This window comes from Panulirus ornatus, chromosome 48 (assembly GCF_036320965.1).
Source record: "Panulirus ornatus isolate Po-2019 chromosome 48, ASM3632096v1, whole genome shotgun sequence".
Lineage (NCBI taxonomy): Eukaryota > Metazoa > Arthropoda > Malacostraca > Decapoda > Palinuridae > Panulirus > Panulirus ornatus.
Window position 1 is genome coordinate 17,571,493 of NC_092271.1, and position 18,264 is coordinate 17,589,756.

Sequence of the window (18,264 nt, forward strand, 5' to 3'; positions counted from 1 at the left end):
ACCTTGACCTTAATGGAGACGTCTCTCCCACGTATTTTGTACTGGAATGAAAATGTCAACCATTGTAGAGATAGAGATATCAGAAGGGAAAATGACCAGTTCTGACAAATGAGAGTTCAGTTGCCCATCAACTAAAGCAACAACACATGCAATACATGAAACTCAGTCAGAGTCATCGCAATGGCAAATGACAGTTTGTGGTCAGGGGTAAAAGGAGCAGCTTCCTATAATGATACAGAGTGTAGTCAGTTCAACCATATACTAACGTTATCTCCAACTGCCTGCTGCTGCTGCTATCTTATTCCTGGTATAGTTGGTACATTTTAGTGATATATCTTATCGAAGTATTTCCTCTGATATGTATACCAACGAGATGAGTAATGTACATATTGTCACACACACACACACACACATATACACACACACACACACACACACGTACATCATATACGAACATGTGATCGTGTGCACATTCATTTATATACCCATAAACACAAAGTTGAATGTGTGAACATACTTATGCATTAATACATATACATTATAAATAAATCTTTTGGACCTACATATGCATAACAAATAGGAACAGGGTTCCTAAACACTCCGTACCAGAGGAGGTGGAAGGTACTTACTTCACGGCAAAATCAGTGAGTGCTTCGTCGTCGACCCTGGCGGCAGCGTTTTGACCCAGGAAGGTCAGAGTGGTGGCACCTGTACCATCGTGGAGGGTCAGGTGTTCCCTGATCGCACCCCTGCTGGCCTTCTCGGGGTGGACTGGAGAGGGAGACAGACCACCTCGCTCACCAGGGGCTACAACACTCAGCAAGGAATAATGGGGATAATGGCTGGGCTACGTTCATCATGAACCTTAGTGGATATCTGTTGATCTATTGAACACACACACACACACACACACACACACACTCACACACACACACACACTAGCGCACACTATCTCGCACCCATACATCCATAACCACAAGGTTAATTACAATTTCCGTGGCATAAGGTTAGTTGATTGAGGAAGTTACTCCAGTAGCGGACGCCTTCTTCTGCAAACCTCCCTTACTTACGAGTAACCCTGGCGGACTGGCACTTGGTAGAGGAGTCATTTGCAGTCTCGTGTACGTTAGTAGTACCCCGACCACAGCTCCACGCGAACTGTCGGTACGTCATGGACGAATGGTCGATGTAGAACATCATGGAGGATCCGCGACACATCCCTCGCTATGAAGAGCTGAGTACAGGGCTCTGTGGGTTGGTGTTGGGGTCCAGGCTAAACTGGCTAGGTGTGTGGAAAGGGGAATGGAAGCAAGACGCAGGGGTAAACTGAGAAAGAGGTGGATGCATGGTGTACAAAATGGTTTTTCAGTAATCGGGGCCTGAACTTGCAAGAGGGTGAGAGGCGTGCATAGAACAAATTGGAGCCATGTGCTATGGAGGGAATTTCTTCTTGGGTAAAAACAAGGCATATGAAGTGATCCGGAGAAACCATGGAAAAGCGTATATGTGTTTTATTGCCTAAATGTGTCTTTAGAGAGGGAGCTACTTTCCCCCCGACCTATGAAGTGTGTATGATTATTATTCCTGTATTACAGTGAAAAAATTCTACACTTGTGTTGCCCAGTTTCTTAATCTTGGTTATGTGTACCATGAATTCATTCCTATGTGCTTTTGCGTGTATGTGTGTGTGTGTTTGTGTGTGTGTTTGTGCGTATGTGTGTGTGTGTGTGTGTGTGTATGTGTGTGTGTGTGTGTGTATGAAAACCTAGTCGATGATGTTCTCGAATGAAATTAATGTTCTTCCATTGTAAAGCACAAAAGTAATCATTCCAAGGCTATTGACGATTCTGCCACTGATAGCATCAACCATCCCAAAAGGATAGAGTCAACGACCTCATATCATCCATGTAAAATCGGCCGAGCAGAGAACAGGTTATAGACAGGCAATAGAACGCTGGAGATCTAATTCCCAGGCGGTACTTACCGTCTATCTTTTCTTCGACGTCGTCCCTGTCGAGATCTAAACCATCTGAAGGAGTAGCCTCCTCCTCCTCCTCTACCTCCGCCTCCTCCTCTAGCCCGGTAGAGTTGAGATTCTGGTCAAGCAGAGGGTCATCCAGCTTCCTTTGGACGACCCCGCCACCTGGCCCGTGTTCCAGCGGGTCATCCAGTTGGCCGTCGACGACCCCACCATCTGGTCCAGACCCTGATGACTCCTGAGGCGCTGCTGGGGTCGTGAATGTGGTAGGAGTTGTCTCCTCTGCTCCTCCCTCTGGTGTGTCCTCAGTGGGTTCATCAAGAGGATCCTCAGGCTCCTCCGTGTACAGTTCTTCATTTTCAAGAGGATCGGGTTCAACAGAAGGCTCAAGCTCATAAGAAAACTCAGTTTCAACAGGAGTTCCGGGTTCAACAGGAGCTGCAGGTTCAACAGGAGCTGCAGGTTCAACAGGAGCTGCAGGTTCAACTGGAGCTGCAGGTTCAACTGAAGCTGCGGGTTCAACTGGAGCTGCAGGTTCAACTGGAGCTGCAGGTTCAACTGGAGCTGCGGGTTCAACTGGAGCTGCAGGTTCAACTGGAGCTGCAGGTTCAACTGGAGCTGCAGGTTCAACTGGAGCTACAGGTTCGAGGACGGCGATGAAAGAAACCGTCTCATCAGGACCTTAAACCATATTCAGCGTTAGCACTTCCTCTTCTTTGAAGGAAAAGAAGATTTTACCATTGCAGAGCGTGAATCAAAGCAGGCGACGAAGCTTGCGATCTACAAGGGTAATCTATCGCAAATGGTAGTACAGCAACGTGTTGTGAGGCAGCTGGCTTGAAGACAATCAGAGGCACATTATCGTAGGGTTATTAGCAGCGCAGATAAGCTGCTGGTTCTTAAGGCGAGCCATTAAAGCCACAAAATGGCGAGATGGGCCAAAAGGCAAAGTTGATGCTTTTGCGAGGAATTAATCGAGCAAATAGCGAGGCACAAATGGCAAAATCTAAAATCATGTTGGGAGAAATTACATGCAGGTTTCAGGAGTGGTTTGTGTGTGTGTGTGTGCGTGTGTGTGTGTGTGATTCATAGGCCCATGCAGTTATCGATTAAGCAAGCATCAATGAATTTCCTAGAAGTCGATGAGGAAAAAGAAATATAATCACTTAAAAGTTAATCAGTTATCCAGCGTCCGCGGAAATGGAAAGCAAAAATAGACATTGAGGAGCATCAGACGACGAGCAATTGATGTGTGGAAATCAAGGCAGAAGAACATCATTAGGTAAGCAGCAGTACTATGCTCCTCTTTCATGCACGTTCACTGTTGCCCACGTGAGCACGGTATAGTCCACGGCAGATGACTGAGCCTTAGAGGGAAAGCAAACTTATTTGGCTCCTTCGTCTGTTTCATCCTGTGTAAAGTAAGACAGGATGCGAGAATTTACGGCCCACTGCTCCCGCCCCTTTTAGTCACCATCTACGACATGCAGGAGATACATGAACAGAACTCTTTGAATTTTCACACGAAACATATTCAACTACGTCATTCACTAGACAACAAACTGTAGAAACAAGGGGAGACAGATACCGGACTCTAGTATAAGTAACGAATACTTATGACACTGTGAGGTGGTGGTTTATCATCAGCGTCTACCCCTCAGCAACACCCATCCCGAGTATGCACGTACACTTTACACACTGTGACAAGTGTTCGTCCGTTGACACGAACATGACACTAAAGGTATTAAGCACTGTCATGTATTTCCTCTGTGCTGAAGTTTTCATCTTGCGTTGTTTGAACTTTGATATTTCCTTCGACATGGAATGCATGTAGTTCCATGCTAGTGATATTGCGATTTCACATGTAACTGAAGTACATAAACTTTCCTGAAGCATCTACATGGAACGATATGCTTACCTCATCTGTCTCATCGAGAGAGATAAACTTCCCTCTAATGTATTACTGTCAATGGAACGTTCAAGTTTCCCCTCAAGCATCTTATAAGCTAACGACGACTCGGTTATAAGGTATGAATTCATTTCCTCTTATATCCGATCAGAAAGCGAGACACGGAGATGAACTCAGCAGCAGCAATACACTGTACGTTATAATCATCTTTAGGTATTGTTATTTAATCCTCACCAAGGTCTCATAAGGTCTCACAGTGTACTCACTTCAATCTCGATCCCCAGATCGGAGTAAGCAGGACTAGTTACCGATAACAAGATAAACATAAGAAGACATTTCAATGTTATGCCAAGTTTAATCATGCCATAGCCATAGTCACCGTCACTGGAAGCAATATCATACCTCATGCATATACACACTGACATCAGATCACTTATCACAAGCAAAGACCTTGTAAGATAGGGCCAGGGGCAGGTAATTGGCGAAATGTTAAAGAGTAACAAGCAGATAAGCCTCTTTGATGTTAAAATACTAGCAGCAATTACGTAAATACATGTATACATATATCCAATATGATGCAAATATCAAATCAAAGATATCATGTATAAGTCTTTAAAAATATATGTCACATATCATAATAATATTCTCAGTCTAGATCTTTATCCTACAAATAGAATGATACTTTACTGTTTATAGATATGTTTCAACTTTCAAATATAACTTGATAACCTTCAACATTCATTCTCGATCTTTAACCACTTAGTCAAGACAAATGTACAACAGAAATATATATAGAGACATAATATTTCCAAGTTGGTGCTCTGAAAGTCCAGCCAAGCTCATGAGAAATGGTCTTTGACCCAAAAAGAGAAAAAGAGTAGAGATCACACACTGCTAGAAGTTTCCGCTCACGATATTCACCAGGCGAGGTGGGCCAATACTCATCACTGACACAATTTATGTGTAATGGTGATTCCTGCTCAGTATCTCTTTTGAATGGAGGATATTCTAGATGTGGTCTGTGTGGTGGCTTGAATTATGATTAATGTAAGGAAACCATCTTCTTTAGAAGGATAAAGCCCTAAAGATAGCTCTGAACTTCATGATGATGATGGTAGAATTCGGCGGTAAAGCAGAGTCAGTGATGGTGCATCAATAGATACCTTCAAGATGTGTCGTTCACATGCGCCCATCCTCATGGGAGAAAGATGAGAATCTTTTCTGAAGTAGAATTTGGATCTAAATCAGTCTCATCTGATGCTACTTCGTCAGTTTATATGGGATTACGATGATCAAATCCCGTCTCACTTCGCCTCACGTAAAACTTGCTTGACGACCCACGATGTCTGATAAGCCTCGGGTACGGGTATGTGACGACGGATCCTTGGGTCATTTAGAACTGGTCTTCAAATCGACGTAACAGGTGAAAACGGCGGAACTTTCGATGGCCACTTCCTCCTGCAAGTCCGCCACTTTCAAAGGCAGATCTTGAGAAAAGTCTGTCGGAAAAAGAAGAATAACTACTTACCAGGTTCAGCTCTGGTGGGTGCTTCTGTTTCCATGTCAGTACTTGGCTCCAGTGTTGTCTCCCCTCCCTCCTCGTCACCTACTTCCGTCATGTGCGTCTCGGAGTCTTCAGGTTTGGTCTGCCCTTCATCCTGAAGACCTACTGTCGCCTCTAGTTCGGATACTGCCTGTGCTACAAGTTCTACGTTTGCGGATTCTAACTCCTCAAGAGCCGTTTCGTCACCATTTTCATATTCGTAGTATTCATAATCGTAGTACTCGTCATCATCACTCAGCCACGGGGTGGCGGTGGTGAGATGGACAAGAAGACCCAGTGCCAACAGCAGGATCGGCGGCTTCACCTGCAGGAGTGGAGAGAGAGAGAGAGACGTTCTAGCATGGGGAAATTTGGGATAAAGATCTAGGTTAACTGGATGATTTTACCTTAGATTTTCGCCAAGTGATAAGCTCACAAAGGATCAGTTATGTAAGAAATCCATATTGTAATGTTTTATTCCCTCAACATTCGTCTGGTACTCTTTCTGTGTGTGTGTGTGTGTGTGTGTGTGTGTGTGTGTGTGTGTGTGTGTGTGTGTGTGTGTGTGTGTGTGTGTGTGTGTGTGTGTTCTTTTCTATCTATACATTACTCAATCTACTTATACTCTTTAATTTTCTCTCTCTCTCTCTCTCTCTCTCTCTCTCTCTCTCTCTCTCTCTCTCTCTCTCTCTCTCTCTCTCTCTCTCTCTCTCTCTCTCTCTCTCTCTCTCTCTCTCTCTCTCTCTCAGCATCTTACACCATCCTTTCTCATCATATTCATCTACATCATTTCAAAGTAAACCTGAGTGCTTACGACCCATCTCATAGGTTATCAACGATCGTGACGCTGTCCAAGAACTACAGCACGTAGCTAAGGAATTCAAAAACTATTCGATATTCTAAGCTTGATCTACATCTAAGATAACAAAGAACATTAGGTAATTGTGGTGGACATCACTCTTTTTTTTATAGGTTATCTTGGTACAAGTCTCCCGTAAGATTTAACCCCAGCGGTGATAACATTAAGAGGGTTATCTGGAATACACAGATAAGACCACCAGCCAATGTGTATGTTATCAGTGGAAGAATAAGATTACCGTTATAATACCATACAGCTACTACAGTCTAGCCTTCGCTGATACAGCTACTACAACCTAGCCTTCGCTGACGATTCATAAAGCTATACGTTCATGGAATGTATAGCTTTATGGATCGGTGAGACTTATATATATATCTTACAAACTACCAGGGTTATAGGGGAATCTAAACCAATGAATTGATGATATGTTGTCAACTCTCTGTTCAGTCTGATTCCCTAAGACGTTAGATTAATAGCATCCTGTAAGCCCTGTGTGCAGTCTGATCTTCCTTCGTTTAGTTTTCATTCTTCGAATGTTATAATATGAACAAATCTAAGCGAGATAGAGAGCAATGTCTCCAAGTGAGGTTATAAAACGGACTATGGTTCATTGTTTGAGAGAAAGTTGAGTTATGGCTGTTCAGGAGTGACAAAACAATTCACAGCTGATATGTAACAAGGGAGATGAGTCCTGCATATGAAATGAATCATAGTCTTTTTTTTTCCCCCCATTGTAACATGTGAACCAGCGACTTGTATATGTCTGTCTGTCCGTCTCTTTATTTGTCTGTCAAGTAATCTATCCATCTACGTATCATTCTATCCACCTGTTTATCTGCTTAACTACTTGAATATATTACTATCTACTTATCTATCTATCTGTCTATCAATCCATCCACCTATCTATCTATCCATCTATCTATCTATCCATCTATCTATCTATCCATCTATCTATCTATCTATCTATCGATCTATCACCTATCTATGTAACTAATCTACCTATCTATCTTTCTTTAAATCTGTTTCCTCTCATATAGAGTGGACAAGTGCACACCTTTTACGGCAAAAGTCCTACATACCTGAGGGAAGGTTAGCGGAGACTGTTGCGTCACCCTGACCCTAGCAGGGAGGGGTTAACCCAGTGCTAACGGGGTCATTGTATCACTAGTAAACTTACCACGACCTTAGCTGAGTCACTGGACAGTGATCGCGACCCTGGCAGGACCTACTGGGTGATTTTTGGGTCATCATGACCCTAGTGGGGTTACTGGACACAGTTTTGAGTCACCGTGACCTTAACGAGGACTCCCGTACAGTTTTGGGTCACCGTGGTCTTAGCGAGGACTTCCAGACAGTGTTGGGTCACCGTGGCCCTAGCGAGGAGTACTAGACAGTGTTGGGTCACCGTGGCCCTAGCGAGGAGTACCATACAGTCTTGGGTCACCGTGACCCTTGCAGGGTTACCATGTAGTGTTACCATGTATTGTTCGTGAAAGCAATAAGTGACATTAATGCCAGGCAGCGCTGAGGTTTAAAACAACAGAGGATCGGACGAGTCGATGAATACATTGTTCCTCAGCTGTTGACCAACGCTGTGTTATGTACAGTGAGGAAAGGAAGAATGTTCCCACCAGCCCACGATCTGGTCATCATCACACCAGCAACGAGGATACACACACGTTTGGCGAGTTATAATCCATAGGACATCAAAATACTACCATCACATACTCAAAGTATCTAGATACCTCCAGGACATTATCAAAGATTGTCACAAAAATCATCAGTACGTAACCAAGACAGCGAATGCGTCAGCGTATACCACCCAGTCTTGTGCTTCTCCCACACGTTATCAACACAAGTATTTTCTTGATACCTGACGAGTAGATCAAAAACATGTTTACCCAAAATTCACAAACACGCCTTGAACACCTCACCAACACGTCACCGACACGACTACATGTCATCAAATATGTCATCAATACGTCACCTACACATACATCCCACTAGCACAACGCTAATACGTTAGGCATTGATATTCGAAATTTTACATCAGTTTGTTGCATGATGCTCACAAATTTCATCGAAACCACGAGTGTGAATTTATCTGGGTTCTTCCTCAACATTGTCCCGCAAGCTCACTTCAATCTCCATCACAAAGCACCTTTGACCTCACAGAAGCATTTAGAATCATCAGACGATTTCATAATGAACACGATCGTTGCATCTACTGCCATTAGTAGTCTCATGGAGTCTAACACGACCACAGAAGGCTGACCAATAAAATTCCCTTGGTGGCATAAGACATATGAAAGTGTTGCTGTACTGCACACAACCATAAGTCTCTCCACTCTGCCAGTATAACCTTTAACCACGTTACCTCCTCCCACGGGTGATTCCAAGAGGTTCTATTCTCCCTCATCTTCCATACACACTGATACACCGTAGATGAAATCAACACAGAAAGTTCAAAACTCCTCCTGCACCATCGAGGACAGAGTGTGTGTTGTGAGCTGGTGCGGAGGGGGACCAGACTGAAACTCGTTCATTGAGAGAGAGAGAGAGAGAGAGAGAGAGAGAGAGAGAGAGAGAGAGAGAGAGAGAGAGAGAGAGAGAGAGAGGGGGGGGGGGGGATGGATATACACGACACTATGCAGGGATTTCCAGATCTCCTTCAAATACATGATATCTTTAGCCTGTGAATTATAGCTACATAGCAACGAGACGGGAGGTGTGTGTACTCTCTAGTAACAGCGTGTCAGCGCCTCCTTGACGCCTGCATGTCAGGTGCCCGCGCGACACCGAGCGTCACCAAGACTTAATGAGAAGAACATATATACACAGAGGAGAGTCAGAGAAAGAAAACGAAAGGAGGCAAATAGGAATGGATGGTGGCACAGCAGGCAGCTTTCAGAGCAGGTGGCTACGGAAGAACGTGCATGGAGGAAATGGAGATGATACCTATGGAAAAAGAACATGTAAGGAGGAGATCCATGAGTAGAGAAGCAACAAGGTGTGGTGATGAGAGGAGCAGAGACATAATAGAATAGAGTTCATCAGATATAGGTACAGACATAGATGCAAGACAGGTACGGCTGTGGGAGACATATTCTTCATTAAGGATCAGAAAATTATGGCTGAAGGTAAGATCAATAGACATGGTGATTATAGACGCAATGAAACTAGATAGAGGTAAATACATATAAATAATGGAATGGGACGAGACATGGATGTAGAGGTCTCAAATATAGACGATGAAAAGGCTTGAGAATATAGAGGGAGGTGAAAAAGATAGAAGAATATAAAGATGGTTCACAAAAGATATTCAATCATCTTGTTTCGTCTTACAAAGGTACTGTATGTTATTCTTGAGCGTGTTCACCACAAACTGTGACTCATTATATGGTACTGCTTAGTCCTTCTTCAACTTATTGTCTCACTTAACCCGTTTTATGGTTGGGTTCCTCTCTTCCTTTTATGTCAAGCGTCGTCTAACCACATCTTTTCACTTTCAGATACTTTCTAGAAAGCTGCCACACCGAATCTACAGTAGGGCCTTTACAGAAACTGATGAGTGATGGATGGAAATACGGACGTAGTGTGAGTCACCTTCAACATAGTTTTATTTCTCTCGTATTCTGGTCGTGAGTACAAGTGTCACCCTCCCCTTTACCGACCACCAACAGGAGAATAACAAAATTCATGAGGTTCGATACGCTTTTGATCCTTTCCCATTGTCCCCATCGGCTGCCCACTTCAAGGACGTTACCTCTCCACCTCCCGGTATCCAACCACACCTTGAAACCCCTCAACTGTCGATCTTCATTTTAAATCCCTGGTTATGTTACTCGTTTCCAACCCCCTTATGTGGGACTGACAACAGTTCAGTGGCGGCATAACAGGATTCTCGTGCAGATGTGGCAGTAACGACACCTTTGTCATCCCGTAAGTCCTCTTGTGTTTCTCGCATCTCTACCACCAGCGAGTAACTCTTTATTGACTTAGCCTCACAGGGTTCTATGATATTCTTTGCTGCAGTTCTCGGCAGCGTGATTCTCAAAGCTTCAGTGAAACCATAATGAGCATAACACATATCTGCAAATGAGCTGATAAGACACATAACCAATGCTGATGGGGAAAAAAAAAGAATCTTTTTATATATTGACTGACATGGAACGAATAGAACATGCCCCTGTTATGGATAGTTTGGATGGAAAAAAATTAGGATATGAGAAAAAGAATGGCGAAATTAGTCAGAACTTTTCAGGTGTTTGTAGACGTGGCTTTTAAGAGGAAGGAGGGTTACAGAAAGAAAAGAAAAAAAAAAGAAGAGAGAAGGAAGGTGATTCCAAAGCCTCGTTGCTTGAGGAGAGGAAGACATAACATAACGGTTAATCCTCGTATGGCCGGGTCTCCAAATATAACCTATGGGAAGCAGGAGCCAGACACGAGCTGCTGGTCCGAGGCTTGATGCCAGGGACACACACAGACATCTTACGAGGGTAGTGGCCGAACTGGTGCCTGTAGAACAGGGAGAGAGCAGCAACATCACGGCGGATAGAAAGGGGTGGCGGGAGAGAGGTGACGCCAGAATTAACGAAGCGGAAAGTCTTTGAAGCTACTCTGGCTAACAGAGAGGTGCGGTATGAGCCAGGCCAAAGCGGTGAGCGGTGCTCTGTACTGAAGGCCAACAGAACCTCTTGCTGCTCACGAGAGATACGAGTGCGACACCACTATGACACCTCACTGCTTTCAAGAAGCAGATTTTGCGATGGTGACTGAATGGGGTCTCCTGGATCGAGTGAAGGGTATGTTTACGTTGTTGCAGAGGTGACCTGTGGTGTTATGAAACTAGATACAGGAAAACGTGTAAAGTTACAAGGCCCTGGAGGTGCCAACCAATGACCTAGACGTAGGCCAAACGTCCAACGCAGACTATACGTCTGACGCAGACTATACGTCTGACGCAGACTATACGTTTGTAAAAATATCATCTTTCTCTGTCTGATCGGTAATGTTTCATTTTTTTTTTTTTTTCTTTTTTCATACTATTTGCCATTTCCCGCGTTAGCGAGGTAGCGTTAAGAACAGAGAACTGGGCCTTAGAGGGAATATCCTCACCTGACCCCCTTCTCTGTTCCTTCTTTTGGAAAATTAAAAAAAAACAAGAAAGGGGAGGATTTCCAGCCACCCGCTCCCTCCCCTTTTAGTCGCCTTCTACGACACGCAGGGAATACGTGGGAAGTATTCTTTCTCCCCTATCCCCAGGGATAAGGGCCTCACAGTTCAGCCATTGATGCACCCAGGGTAGGCCCATGAAGCAGCATGAAGCCGACCATAACGTCCGTGGGTTGATGAGGGGGTTCAGTCAGCTGAGGGAGGAGGACCAGGATACACGTCTTCGTAAGTTCATTCCACCTCACGTTCCCTCCTCGGTCATCATCATCCAGTGCGCATCCTCCTGACGCTTCTCTTGTAATGTATTGCTGAATTTTATATATACATACATATATATATATATATATATATATATATATATATATATATATATATATATATATATATATATATATATATATATATATATATATATATATATATATATATATATCTATACATATATATATCATTTGTTTGAATGAATCAGAATAAGATTCGGTAGAGATACCAGAAAATGTTGTTCAAATATGTATATGTTTTATTTTATATTATCATACTTTGTTGCTGTCTTCCGCGTTAGCGAGGTAGCGCAAGGAAACAGGCGAAAGAAATGGCCCAACCCACCCACATGCACATGTTTATTCATAAACATGTATATACTTCAATATATAGATAGATAGATATGTGTGTGTGTGTGTCTGCCTGTCTGTCTTCTCTTATACGTCTCAGGATTTCTGGTGAATGTAACAGGCAGGATATCTATACAATGCACGCCACAGTACATTTTTTTTTCCAATCTACTCCATAGACAACCCAGAGCTCTGCTGTAAAACTGTGGATAACCTCGACATCGTTGCGATACATGGATTGTAGTCAGGCAGAGGTGTTGCCTCCATCTTTACTGTGGTATATAAAGCGTGGAGCCTTTATCTAATGGCTCTCATGGCTTATCCGCTCACTGTTCTCTCCTAAGATATCACCGGTCACAGTTTTTATGACCCTTGGTGTGAGAAGTGTTAAGGTATGATGTCTTATAACTTTATGACCGCGGGACTAGACTCTCGTGTGCTTCATGGTGGGGTGAAAAGAACATTTCTACACCTAAGTTCGACGGATATGGTCAAATTCGGGCCTTAATGAGACAAGTTATCGGTCAGTAACGATGAAACTGAATACATTTTATAGTCAGGCCTGTTGGTTGCCTTTTCGTCCACCTCTACAAAGCTAGTGTTCGATAAACAGCCACACTATCGTATTCCTGAATATGAATTGATATTATCCCTCATCCGGTCTCGCGGTGGATGTCCGTCTTTGAAGATGATGGGAAAGTTATCTGAAATGTATCAGATCTGTCGAGTTTTTTAGAGAGAGAGAGAGAGAGAGAGAGAGAGAGAGAGAGAGAGAGAGAGAGAGAGAGAGAGAGAGAGAGAGAGAGAGAGAGAGAGAGAGAGAGAGAGAGAGAGAGAGAGAGAGAGAGAGACGGAGGGAGGTGGGAGGGAGAGGTCTTTCATGTATAAAAACTAAATATCTTCTTCAGTGGAGCCGGGCGAGCACCACCTTCCTCCCACTGCGACGAGGTTATCTCTTCTTTATCTTGCTGTAGATGATAAGCTGTGACCCCCCACAACCATCTCTCCGGACTAAGCCTGATCATCATTCCCTCAGAGCCGCCCTTCAGCCACTCCGTGGACCACGCACGATCCCTCCCTGTACCCTGCCTTCTGTGTTAGTAAAGCTTCGTCGCTGGTCTCCACACCTCTCACGCTATGTTTGTTCTCCTTGCACCGGGGAGGAGGGAGGGAGTTTGAAGGTCGCTTATCTCCCTGCGGAGTTCCACTCTTCCACACTGTGGTATTGCTAAACTTCCTCACTCACTGGTTAATGGCACGGCTTGATCACATTACAGTAATACACACTCTCTCTCTCTCTCTCTCTCTCTCTCTCTCTCTCTCTCTCTCTCTCTCTCTCTCTCTCTCTCTCTCTCTCTCTCTCTCTCTCTCTCTCTCTCAAGAACTTGAATCTAGCAATGACATGTGTCAATCTCATGTTTCATCCTTCATTTTACTATATACATTGAGCACATATTCTCTCGGTCTGTGGGGTTCAGCATCCACTAATGTGGCTACGGTGGGGAAGATGATTGTAATGTACACATTTCCTTTGGTGTAATGGAAGGTTTCCAAAGGCTAGTAGATGTTCTACTGTGGCTCCCTAGCCGGGGTCACAAGGGGTCCATGTGTCTCTGTAGACAAGGCTAATCCCTGATGCCTCCCTCAACGTGTTACAGCACTGTTATATACTGAAGGGTCGATGGCTCGAATCCTTTTGAAGACTGGAATTTTACAATTCTCTTTCCTTAATTTTGGATTTCTAGATCCATGGTTCGGTGGTTTGAATCCAGTATGGAGTAGAATTTCAAAGTTCTCTTCCCTTCGTTTTTAGGTTATAGATCCTTGTCTGGCTATGTTAGGCATAAGGTTACCGTGCGTAGTCTCTGGACATCAGAAACTATTGAAAAGATTTTCACAGTTGTGAAATGTAGGCGCAGCCTGCACATATCAGGCACATAAGAGTGTCTCAACGGTATGATACTCACTTCCTCCTCAGTGCCAGTGCTGAGGACAACATCAAACTTTATTCTGATTCTTTTCTTTAAAGAGTGAGAGTGTAGAGATAAGCATGTGTAGAAGCAAGCTTGTCTGGAAATGGAAGATTCTATATGATCTTATGGATGAATAATCTTGTATAGACATTCTCATGAATGGTTGCCTTAGTGTGATTATACGAATGATTATCTTCTAACATATATCTAGTGTTTTTCTTATTACATTTTCCTCTCAATGATCCACTTAGGCTGTAAATAGCTATTGTTTCACTCGCATATAGATTCATTCCTGTATCCATAGAAATCCACGTCATCGCGCCAGATGCTAGTGAAAGTCACCAGAGTTCTTGAATGGTCACAGATATCTTCGACCACATACATCCGGACGTCTGTCTATGCACGTGAGTACATATGAAGTAATATACATTTGTGCCTTCGTGCTCTGCTTGTAGTGACATGATGAGTGATAAGTCACCTTCTGTGAGACTCTTTCACTGCCAGTTGACAGTACCCTCGTTGAGGAAGGTCTTACTCCAGAGGAGTCCGTCATTTCCCTTCTACTGGCTGAGCGCAACCTCTCGATGCTCCAGAAGCCCCATATAAGAGGTTATCGGAGCTTCGTAATTGATATATTAGTCTAAGAGACCTTCCCTGTGTCGGAAGGCCCTGTCTTCATCTAGGAGTGCATTCAGCTGCTTTAAATCATATGAGCTCTGGTACCCGATCATGGAGGTGCATATGAACTTACAGTGGGTGTTAATCAGTTGATAAAGCACACACACACACACACACACACACACACACACACACACACACACACACACACACACACACACCTCTTATCTACTGATAAGTTATCGGGCTGCGCCAGTTCTTCGCCGTATCCAGGCTCAAGCCAACATTGGATTACTCCCGAAAAACCAAACCTGTGAATTCTCTTTGAAATGAACTTCAGTGAAAAGATATCGGGTCTAGCTTTTGCCATTCAGCATGCATGAGTCTCTCGTAATAATGCAAAGTGTTTCATCTTACCGACTTAAACGACTGAGAAATAAATTCTATTTTACTGGATAAGCGAAGGGGAAATAGGCCTCGTCTTGCAGGAGAAGCGAATGAGACACAGATTCCGTCTTGAGAAATAAACGACTGAAAAAAATAGAGTCCGTCTAGGAGGATAAGCGGCTGAACATTGGATCTATCTTGCTAGATAATCGACTGAGAAATAGGATCTATCTTGCGAGATAAGCGATCGAGAAATAGGCCTCCCATCTCGCGGGGATAAGCGACTTAGAGACAGGGTTAAGCGGGTCCACACATTCTCGTTGGTTCTCTTGCGCTGAATCAAGTAATTTGACGCTGATTTCATGTTTCTATTTCTGACATCAAGTGTTCAGCGAAGCAAAGTGCATGAAGAATTAATCTTTTCGTTCGACTTTAACAGCACTAAACTGTATCTCCCTCAATATCAAAATTTTCTAGAATACAATGAAAGCTCACATCAATCATTTCATATGATACAGATATTTCGATCCTTCATCATCTCTTTATGGGATTTTCAAGATAAGCTGATCCTTTTAGCGAGACTGCGAACGCTGGCTCTGAGTCTATAACTTTATCTCGAATGCCGACTAAGCTCCAAGAGTGTTAGATCCGCTTAGTTATTTCTAATGAGAATCACATGCCCCTTAAAGCATCTAAATATAGGTTAAGCGACGAAGGAAGGTAAAAGGCCCTGTGGATGAAAGCGTAGCAGACGGATGCGTTGGTTGAGGATATTCTAAGTCGGGCGTCGAAGGTTCTGATCTGAGCTTTAAGGGTAGGGAGTAGAGATAAGAAGGCGGGAGTCATGGGTACTTATGGAGCCAGTTGGGAAAGAGGTAGGACTGTGGAGAGGAGGGAGGGAAGGGATCATAAATGTGGGAGATAAAGGCAGAACATATGGTAACAGGATACATGTGGTGATTGTGAATAATTAAGTACGAGACTGTGATGTGAAACGGCTGGTACAAAGGACGTGGCGGTAGAAATAATGTATGTAGCGTAGGGTTGTGAGCTAAGAGTTAAGATCCTAAGAGGCATTTAATGACGGTTTATGCTAGAGTTGTGATTTGTAGGTAAAGTTATAAAGAAACAGGACGCAAGTGATGCTAAGATTGACGAGTGTGGGTACGTGAGAGGTGCAGACTGTTTGCTATGGAAATCCAGACTATTTGTTGGGTTTATAGAGACACAGATTCATAGAGACTGAGTTGTAGGTTAAGGGTTGCGTAGACTGACGTGTGGAGTCTGAAAGCTAAAGATTGAGGGAGTGAAATGTGGGAGCTGAGGCGTAAGCCGAATGGTCTTTGTCATGTAACGGAGAATGTAAGTGTCAGGCCGACAGAGAGATATAGAAAAATTGAAAGGTAAGAGAAGGACGTTGAGAGGTTAGATGGCGAGGACTGAATGATAGGATCAAGAAGTTAGAGGATGAAGGACTGAGGTTGAGCAGTTAGAGGATGATGCCCGGGATATTAGAGATAAAGATTGAAATGCTAAAGTGGAACTCGAGAAATAAGGACTGAGAATCACGAGATAATACAGGGAGATGTTGGAGACTCCCAGGAGTTCAAAGTCAGAGATATAGACACTTTTGAGTAGAAAATGAGAGACAGAAGATGAGATAAGAATGTATAAATGTGGTATGAAATTCAGAAGTGCAGGCTGAAACACAAAAATTCAAAAGTCCCAGTGGAGCACAAGTAGAAAAATAACTAGTTTAGAATTACGTTTTGAAATTCCGAACGTTATACACATCCACATGACATATTGATCCTCGCTGCTCATGTTAAGATATTAGCAAAAAAAAAGTCCTTCCCCTAAAAAAAAGAACAAAATTACAACCCCGTCAGATACGTCGCTCATTAGAGAGCTCTCAGTATACTGCCACCTATCGACAACCTCTTGTTGGAGTCCTTCCCAGCAGATGATCTCAGACAGAAGCAATGTGCTCAAGGTACAGTTCGACGTCACCAGGAGTGAAGCATCTCGAGGTTAGCGCAGATCTACAAGATCATCGTTCTTAAGGACACTTCCCCCCACCTGAAGACACCTGTCACCAGGACACTTCCTACCAAGACATATACATCATATATATCATATACATTATGTATAAAGATGATATATGATTATCATTCTCATAATCAAGTGGGGGGTAACAACCAGTTACCACCCAGGTGGTCAGTAGAGGTGAGAAGTGTCCGAATTTCATCTTCCTCGAAGAGAGTTAATGGTTTGGTTCTGAGCCATCCACTATCTAGGTCTGGCCCTTCAGTTACATGCACTATGGGTCGTTCGCAAAGCTAACAGGTCTTGCTTGGGTCAGCAGTAAAAGAGTGGGGAGGCTGGGCGTTCGTCAGCAGTATGGCGCTCCATCGTAAACTAAATCCCGGTTATGTCAGCATTGCGCTTCATATTAGACCACGGTAGAGATGTCGTCCTCCTGATACTGAAATTCTGTGGCTACTGAAACGATATATTCGCTAGGGGAATCTCCTGACCTTATCATATTGATATAGGAACTTAGCCGGTCACTTTCCTTCCATGTAATGTACCATATTCATAAGGTACGACTGCACTACATTCGCTGCTGGGTACGGTGTTATGTAATGTCACACAGTGCCAGGTCACTCAGTACTACTCCAACCAAGGCATCCACTTGTCTTACCTGCAGAAACCGCATCTTGAGATCTCACCGACACAGGATGGGATCAGATCTGGTCTTCTCCAACTTTAGCACATGAATGGACGGGATTCAACCACGTGTAATACAGTTAGCCCCGAGAGGATTGATTGTCCCTTGGTGGTCGAGGGTGACTCTCGCTCGCGATGTCTTCACCAGCTCCGGAGCTCGACTGTCGCCCACACCACCGGCTCCGTTTTTACTGGACGGGTGTGTTGAGCCCACCTCAGGGTTGTAAGGAACTTAACCGGAAGACCGTATGGTCTGCTTTATCATAAGACTGTCCGTGATTACCGATCCAGCAGCAAACAGTGAGAGTCCCGGTTATCTTTTAACTATAGCCCGTAAGGTCCTTTTTTCCACATTGTGACAGAGGGGTGTTGGCGATACTGACGTGGGGATATAGCACTGACTGCTTGTGTTACTGTCTGAAGGCCAATGAGATCGCCGTATTCAGGGTCTAGCTTTATTATGATTGGTCACGACGGGCAC

General features: G+C 43.8%; 1 protein-coding gene across 1 annotated transcript in view; it reads right to left on the minus strand.

Moving 5' to 3' along the window:
* Positions 1-17,967, minus strand: part of axo (axotactin) — a 53,462-nt gene extending 35,495 nt beyond the window's left edge. The window contains 4 exon segments of the mRNA XM_071690698.1: positions 630-771; positions 1,985-2,659; positions 5,416-5,755; positions 17,758-17,967. Coding sequence (XP_071546799.1) covers positions 630-771; positions 1,985-2,659; positions 5,416-5,755; positions 17,758-17,772 — 1,172 coding nt within the window. The 5' untranslated portion in view covers positions 17,773-17,967.
* Positions 17,968-18,264: the final 297 nt, after the last annotated feature.